An 8206-nucleotide genomic window follows, 5' to 3' on the forward strand; every position below is an offset into this window, starting at 1 on the left:
TTAAACTCCCAAAGGCCCTACAAAGAGACCCCAGAAGATAGGTAAATCTGCCCCACAGGCTGCCTATCCCTTACAACTCAACCTGGAGCTCAGTGGCTCAACAAAAGATAATGGTGGTCATTACACACATTTTCTGACATAGCAGGAGCTCAACAGCACTTTCTTTGATTATTTATTTATCTAAAAAATAATAGTAATCCATTACCCAAGCCATCTGGCACATGCTATAAAATCCCTACAGTAGGAACAGACTGCAAATAATCAGTGACAGTTCCATGTACAGACATTACTATTCTGCAAGGATTGCTGATGACAGTTTGAGGGGGATCCCATGTAATCCACTAATGTTATTAGGTAAATGTTTTAACATGATAATCAAAGAACTAAACAAATAAGACCAATTATTATAAATGAGACCTTTGCAGTTCTTTACATGTAACAAAGAACTCCTACAACTTTCAAGATCAGATCTACAGGAAAAAAATAAGAACATCTTAAAACATAAAGCTATGATCTCCCCTTCCCAAAAGTAGCTCCCAGTGATGCTACACTTTCAGTGTTTCTTTAGGACTACAGGATAAACCCTCCCAAAAACTATCTCTGGGCTGTGAGAAGCTTTCACAAACAGCTTTGTGTGTCCCTGCCCACACCAGGGTGGCATCATTTCCTGCTCCAGACACACTCAGCACCCAGGGGGGCACCTCCAGTGCAGATTGGGCTCCAACTTAAACCATCACTCATCCTGCTTCCCAAGGCTCAAGTGTATTTTAACAAGATGATAGACTGCTGACATGTCACAAAACTGCTGTCAGAAAGCTAAGAGCTTTTTAATTTCTTAGGCTGCTTTGGTTGACATTTGACTACAGGAAATTTCTTTTACACAAACAAAAATGTCAAGGTTAGGTTAAACCAACTATTGTTAGACTGTTGGGTAATTATATCCTCAGTACCTTCAGTTTTAAGGCAATAGGAATAAAGTGGGTGCACACTGTTGTGAGCTGTGACTGGCAGGGCTGCCATTCCAGTGAAACAGCAGGTCCCTGAAGCAGGGAAGCAAGTGAAATATTCCCTCTTCCGCTGCTGCTGCACTAGATTTTAAGAAGAGGCAGAGACGCAGTTATAAAGTATCCTGTGAAGGCTCACTGTCATGTGCAGATGCAATACTTTGACAGTTTACATCTGATTTCTGCAACAGCTTCTCTGGTCTGAACTGTCCCACTCAGACCCAGAGCAGGACACCCAAGCTGTGGATGGAGACAACCCCATCTCTGCACTGATGGGCAGCAGGGTTCTAGAAGGACAAAGCAGTGACCTACTGAGACAAGTGGTAACTGTTTAATGCTTACAAAACACTCAGGTCACATGCAATAGTTTTGTTGCAAAATGTGGAATATGTAAACATTTTCTTAAAAAAGAATGTTTTTTGATGTTTGATCTTTGTGTACTTTCAAGCCTAATCAACAAGAAAGGAGATTTAATCCACGAAACAGCAGCTAACAAGCTCTAAAGTGATGTCTAGGTGTTAGAAATTATTTGTTGGTAGAATAGTCTTATTAAGGTTTAGGGCTTGACACAGCTTTAATGTTCTCAGACCTAGGGGGAGGCTAACAAAGCTTAGAAAGAAGGCTGTCCACTGATAGAGGACACAAAGAATACAGAATTTACAGGCCACAAGGACATTTGGCAGAACCTCTGATAAGGAAGAAATTAATAAAGCCAACTCATCAACTGTGCTGAATCAGCTCTGACTGGGTAAAACTTAATTTCGGCAGGGGAAGATCATGACCAACTCAAAGACCACTGGCCCAAGAAACCCAACAACCCAAAAGAAGAGAAAGTCTGAGCATGTGACTAATTAGCACAAAAAATGAGACTCATTAACCAACAGAAGATAGAATACAAACTATTAAGAGAACTAGATAACTTGTAGCCAATGAACATTAATGCCTTTGTTTGCTAAAATGTATACATAATGAAGAGTTTTGGTAGTCATCGTACTGGCTTGGTGGATTTCCCCCCAGCCCCACTTTCTGTAAATAAGTCAAATACCTCAACTCTGTGTGTGGACTGGCCTCTTGCACACTGGGTGGAAGAACCTATTCTGGGACAACAGTTTGAACAGCAATATACAGGACTATATAATTAAGGCAGCTTTTTTTTTCACATCCCAGGAAAAGCCCAATAATAGGCACAGAAATTTTGGAACAGTTATATTTTCTCCCTTATGCTCAGCTTGGTTTTTTTGCTGTATTTCCCTGCCCACGTACCACAAACATACCCAAGAAGAGCCATAACCTGGTCAGAATCTGCCATTTGCCATTTTTGCTTGCAAGGACCCAGCACAACTGAAGAAGAGCAAGTCTTGTAACACCCTTGGCTTCACACTCAGAGCAGCTGCTGCAAACAGCCCCAGGAAAGCAAGAAAGGGCCACTTGCGATGCTGAGGACTGCACAAGCAGCTTTTTGTTCTATGCAGTTTCCTCTGACACTTCCCTAACTCAATTTACTGCTCATAAATCCCCAAACTGAACCATTTCAAGGTCAGCTGCTGAGTTCAGCTTGCCCAGACCATGCTGTCCAGCAAAAACTGTTTACTGATTCCTCTATGTTCAAAGGAACATTCCCACTCACTTTAACTGAAATTGGATCAGGCCCTAAGTTAGGACCAATCTAGCTGGAGCTAGCTAGCCCTCATCTCCAAGATAAAGGAAAGGGAGGAGCATATTGGTAGCAGCAAGAAAGAAAATAAATGAATGGATAAGTAAATAAATCAGCACACTGCATACAAAAGGGAAACAGAAATACTGAGAAGGCAAAGCAGCACGCTCTAGGAAAGCACAGCATGAAACAGAAACAACTCAAACCCAGGGAAAAATAGATGGAAATGGAGAACAAAAATGACTGAATTATGTCAACTCTCCGCTAAGACTTTAAAAGAGGTGGCACAAACGTAGTGTCTCATCTGTTTTGTTGATTTTTTCTGTATAGGCAGCAAGAGCATGTGTTGGGGCTTGGTTTCACCCCCCTGAAACTCACAAAGGCAACATCTAACATAAACATGGTGCTTTCAGCAGTGTGGAAGTCACATGAGTTCCAGCTCTAGGCAAAGAATTCTCACTTGTTCTTAATTTCCAAGGAAAGCAAACTACACTTAACAAAAGCTGACACATGGCCTAGATTGTCCCTGTCAATTTTTATGGGTCAGCAGAAGTAGGTACATATCTGGTGTTGGTCAACAATTACTGAAATGCTTATCAACTATGCCCCAGCATCACTCAGCAGAGCAACGATGATCCAGAAAACACATCAGGATTCTTTGAAGTTTGTTTCCAAAGTCAAAGAACCAAAACTTTTAGAAATTACCTTACAGCAGGACCACTCACCTGCCACTGATATATATCCAATAGAACAAGGCTCAAAGGCATAATATTTTAAATAAGAAAACATGGGATATAACCCATGCAGCAATTTTAAGCTGCTGCACCCAAAAATTGAAGCTGCTGCCCTCAAGTAGAGTGTGTTTGCAGTATCACTGGGCACAGGAATACAAAGCCTGCATGGTTTGGGCCCATTGCTCACAACCAGCAATACTCAAAGCTCTGGTACTTTAAGCAGCTGCTCTGAATTAATATCTTGACTTTGCCTACCAATATAAAAAAGATGTGAAATTCGCTCTTTCTGTGCCTACATACGTCTCTAAAGAGGACAAGAACAGCCTGTGGTGTGAGAGTAAAGCACAGAAGCAGTTTCACTGGCCTTCATCACCCAGCAAGTCCCTACTGCAGGATCATCCCAGCGCCTGTTTGACTTTGTGTTTGCTCTCTTTACCTCTGTGTGCTACGACCTTAAATCCATTGTTTATGTTACCTAATCAAGGATAAGTTACTGAATGGGATTTAAACAGCATGCAGCCATTACTTGGGGAAAAAGCCAGCAGAGAGGGAAGACAGCAGAGAGTCTCTCTTGAACACCCAGCAGGTCTCCTACCCTGACCTGCCTGCTTCTGAGCCAGGCCTTCCTTAGGAACTACAAGGGGCCCTGAGCTTTCCACTGTAATGCAGTTCCAACACAAAAGCACGCCCACATTTTTGGAGCAGCTTCTGACCAAAGAATTCAACCACTCAAGGAAGGGAATTCAAGGTCAGACAGGGTTGGAAATTAAAAAAAAAAAAAGGAAAAGAAAAAAGAAAGTATTCTGATCAACACTTTATGAGAGATTTCAATTCCATAAGGAGAACATCTACAGAGAGAGATAAATCAAGAACACCTTTCCAAAAAAACTCCTTACATAGAGAAGGTCTATTGGACACTTGGGAACAACTCTGTAGTACCATGGCTCTCTTGACCAGAAAGGTAATTTTCATCCCTTTGGGCAAAGAGATAGTTCTGTGACACACAAGACACCAAGATGTCATGTACCACTAATGTAACAGCATTCTTTAGGGGGTGCTGGCATGCACCTCACCTCCTCCCATTCAGTCAAGCCTGTTGAAGGGATGCCTGGTTTGATTTGTCCTGATGCACAGTCGGTGTGCTGTCCCATCACTTCTGAGTGGGAGGACTCTACCAATGAAGTGACCTATTCATGCCAAAACAAAAAGTCTGTTTCCTTTCCTTCCTCACCCAACGTGCTAGACTGGGGATAATTTGGGAGCATTTCATGAAGTGGCTCAAGGGTCTAGACGGCATGGCTTTCCTAATGACACACTTTAACTGTGCAAGCTTTTTGAAATAAGTATTTGCAGTTTGTCATGTTATACTGTACACCCAGTTCTGGTGACCCCAGTCATTCCTCCTGCCCTTAAAAACCTGTTGTCTGTCGTTTTTTCCAGATTTTTGCCCTAGCTCAAGGCAGAGTAATGAAAATAACACATGGCTAGGGCACAAAACAACAATTTCCACATCCCCAATTGCAGCCTTTGCCCATCATCAAGATGCATAGGGCAGGAACTGTTTCCAGGTGGGAGCTGACGAGATACTAACACACAGGACTAAAAAGATTAGAAATACGTCTGATTAAAGAGCATATGAGAGTCACGCTGCGCATCACTGCTGACTGCAGGGCTTCTGAACGGCTGCCAAAAGAATAAATATAATCCGAAGGTGCAGTGTCACCAGAAAAGGGTAGTTGAATATCAAAGCGCTCATGTCGTAGAAGTCGTTTTTCCTCAGGGATGGGGAAGGTGTTCCCGAAGGCGATAACCGAGCGGCCGTGCTGACCCGCCGCGCTTCCCCCCGGGTGCGTCCCCGCCGCGCTGCCGGAGCCGCCCCGGCCGCTCCCCTCGGGCCGGCCCCGCCGCCCCCCGCCCGGCCCGGGGCGCGGAGCCCCTCCGGTACAGCGGGGACCGGCCCCGCGCCCGCCGGGATGCGGCCCCACCGCGGGGAGCGCCGCCGGCTCCCGCCGGGGCCGCGGGCGGCAGCGCCGGTCCCTGCCCGCGGCCCCCCATCGCTCCGCCGGGATGCTCGCCCGGGATGCTCGCCCGGCCCGCGCCGCTCCCGCCTCCCCCGCCCCGCGGTCCGGCCGCCCCCGCGCAGCCCCGGCCCCGCCGCCGCCCTACCTTCGTGTAGAGCTCGGAGGCTGCCATGGCGCAGGGCGCGGGCGGGCGGCCCCTCTGCGGCAGCCCGGCGGCGGGAGGCGGAGGCGGGCGGGAGGAGGAGGAGGAGAAGGAGGAGGAGGAGGAGGATGCTCAGGCGGCGGCCCGCGCCATGTTGCTGCTACCTGGAGGGCTCTGTGCATTGTGGGAGCGGCGGCGGGGACGGGCAGGACGGAGGGCGGCGGGAGCGCGATTCCTCCCCCCGGCGGGCGGGACGCGGCCCCGGCACCGCGCCCAGGGCGCTCGGACGGGGGGAGCCGGCGCTGCCGCTCCCGGACCCCGAGGGGGTTGCGCGCCCCCCACTTTGTGCCAGGACCGGTATTCCTCCTCTCCCTCGGGATACGGCTTTTTCTTTTTATTTTATTTTAATTTTTTTTTTTTTTCTCCTAGACGGAGCAAATCACTTGTTTCGTCGTCAGGGATGTTTATAATTTTCGCTGCTCCCCAGCCCGTGCCCTGCTCGAGGCTCCGCGCTCCGGACACCACCAGGCTCAGGGAACGGCCCCTTCTTTCCCCAGGGACCTCTCCTCTCAAGGCAGGCGGGAGAAGAACCTTCTGTGCAGCTGCCTAATCTTTCTGGATTTACATCTGTGTCACAGCCTGCTGAAGCCTCTTGTGTGCCTCGCTGCCATCCTGCCAGTTATTCCCATTGTGTGTTTTGACTTGAATTCCTCAGGTGCCAGGTTTTTTTCTCTCCGATTCTGATCCCATCCTTCAAACTGTTTACAGCCTCTTTCAGCTTGACTGAAACCACTACTGAAAGTACTGAAGAGAACTGGGCCCAAACCAGCTCCTTCAATAAGTCCAGTTCTCACCAAGACAGGGAGGCACACACCTTTGAAAAGTTTAACATCCATGTCAAAACGGAAGGAAAACCATAACCCATGTCCAGCTAGGTCTCAAGATGACACCTCCTTGCTTTATGAATAATTAAAGAGTGTTTTTTACAGCAAGAGTTCTTTGACAGCACAACTGAGGCTATCACTATCTTTCCCCCCCCTTTTTACCTTGGAAATGCATCCTACTAGTTCAAGTGGTCCAAAATACAGAACAAGTTGAAACAGGTATGTTTGCCACACTGTCCACCAAAGTTTTTGACTATTTATCCTCTCTCAAAATTCACCTGTTTAGAAAACAGCTGTGTATTGAGTGGGTAGTATCTGTACTTCCCCTGAAACTCACTGTGACTATTTAAGAAACAGACAAACCTGTTTACAGAGAAAATGAGCCAATTTAGTAAACAGCCAGAGATACACTACCACTTTGATTCCCAAAACAAACACTCAAAATAAATGCCATAATCCAGCCATTCATTACTGCTGCTATCTAAAAGAAAGAAGATGGAGAAAGCAGCAAGCACAAATGAAAAATAGCCAAGATGAAAATATGGAGCCTTACTCAGAGCTGTTTGTATTAGGTGCAGATATATATCGCCTTCACAGCTAGGAAACTAAGGTTAGTAAATTCAGAATAGAGGTTAAAAAAATTCTTGATTCTCCTGGGAGTTCAAAATACTGTGAGCTGAATTGAACACCTCTTCCTGCGTTCTACCAGTATGCCCAGGATTATCAACCACAATTGCTGTTGCTGTCTCGTGCCAGGAGGGTCAGTCCCATCAGCAGAACTGGACGTTCAGTGCTACGAGAAGCCCAGAATGGGTTCCTGGGAACTGCGGTCCAGGTCAGGGGTGAGGTTTTGGCTAAGCAGTTTGCATAGCTGCTCTTCATCTGTATGCTAAGGCAAAACAGATCTATACTAAAGCTACTGATCATCTTTCTTTAATGTATAACAAAGAAGTGACTTGTTTGTGGTTCATTTAAGAGTGTAATCATGTCCCCTGAACACCCTTAATCTCAGAATCTGCTTGTACAAACAACAGAAATTTCAAGTTTTGTTCTCAGAAGGGACCTGAACCTCCCCTCTGACTGTGCTGCTTCATATTCAATATTTCATACCCTTTCTTTAGGGTATCTATTCTAAATTCAAAGACTCTCATTTCAGGAGTTCGCTTGGTGGTGGATTACTGATCTCAGCCATTCACAGATGGAGCTCAGGAGCCAAATGTAATTATAAGCCACAGCAAAAAATAGATATCTGAGTCCAAAATATGCTATGATTTGACACAATTTGCATAAACCAGGATTTCAAATCTGTCATTAAGGACAGAAATTGGGGGCACCGAAAGTTGTCAAGAAGCAACCTGTTTGTAATATATCCAGACTGACTACTTAATTATTAAGATGCATCTCCTGCATCAAATATTTGTTGATAAGATTTTAAATGACATAATCTCTTATCTTGCACAACATCTTTTCAAAAGATGGCATTTTTTTTGGAGAAAATATATCGGATATGCCAGATGACAATGTATAGTTGATGCAGCTGACACAGTCCACATGCAGAATTTTACACTGAATTTTTATGTAATTTTTTTTCAGAAAAAAATTACAAAGCATCTGTCCTATCTCTTTTCTTACATCTGTGGTCTGTTCACATCCATGATCTGTTAAACTGTGGCAGAAAAATTCCCTTCTCACACAGGACTTCCTATTCTGTTGTCACTGTTCCGCAAGTGAGCAGCGAGTTCTCTCTTTGCCAAACAAAAAGGGAAA

At 45.5% G+C, this 8206-nt stretch overlaps 1 protein-coding gene across 15 annotated transcripts in view; it reads right to left on the reverse strand.

Annotated features, from left to right (window-relative positions):
- MYO5A (myosin VA) overlaps positions 1 to 5711 on the reverse strand; it is a 97847-nt gene extending 92136 nt beyond the window's left edge. For 7 of the 15 annotated variants that reach the window (XM_017805181.1, XM_017805176.1, XM_017805173.1 and 4 more), the window contains exon 1: positions 5559 to 5710. In XM_017805181.1, the coding sequence (XP_017660670.1) occupies positions 5559 to 5585 (27 nt within the window). In that variant the 5' untranslated portion in view covers positions 5586 to 5710. Of the gene's footprint in view, positions 1 to 5558 lie in introns of all 15 variants that reach the window. The other 8 variants (XM_017805180.1, XM_017805175.1, XM_017805174.1 and 5 more) reach the window with 3 other exon arrangements.
- Positions 5712 to 8206: the final 2495 nt, after the last annotated feature.

Source organism: Lepidothrix coronata, unplaced genomic scaffold (assembly GCF_001604755.1).
Source record: "Lepidothrix coronata isolate B3197 unplaced genomic scaffold, Lepidothrix_coronata-1.0 Scaffold11, whole genome shotgun sequence".
In the NCBI taxonomy this organism is placed as follows: Eukaryota; Metazoa; Chordata; class Aves; order Passeriformes; family Pipridae; genus Lepidothrix; species Lepidothrix coronata.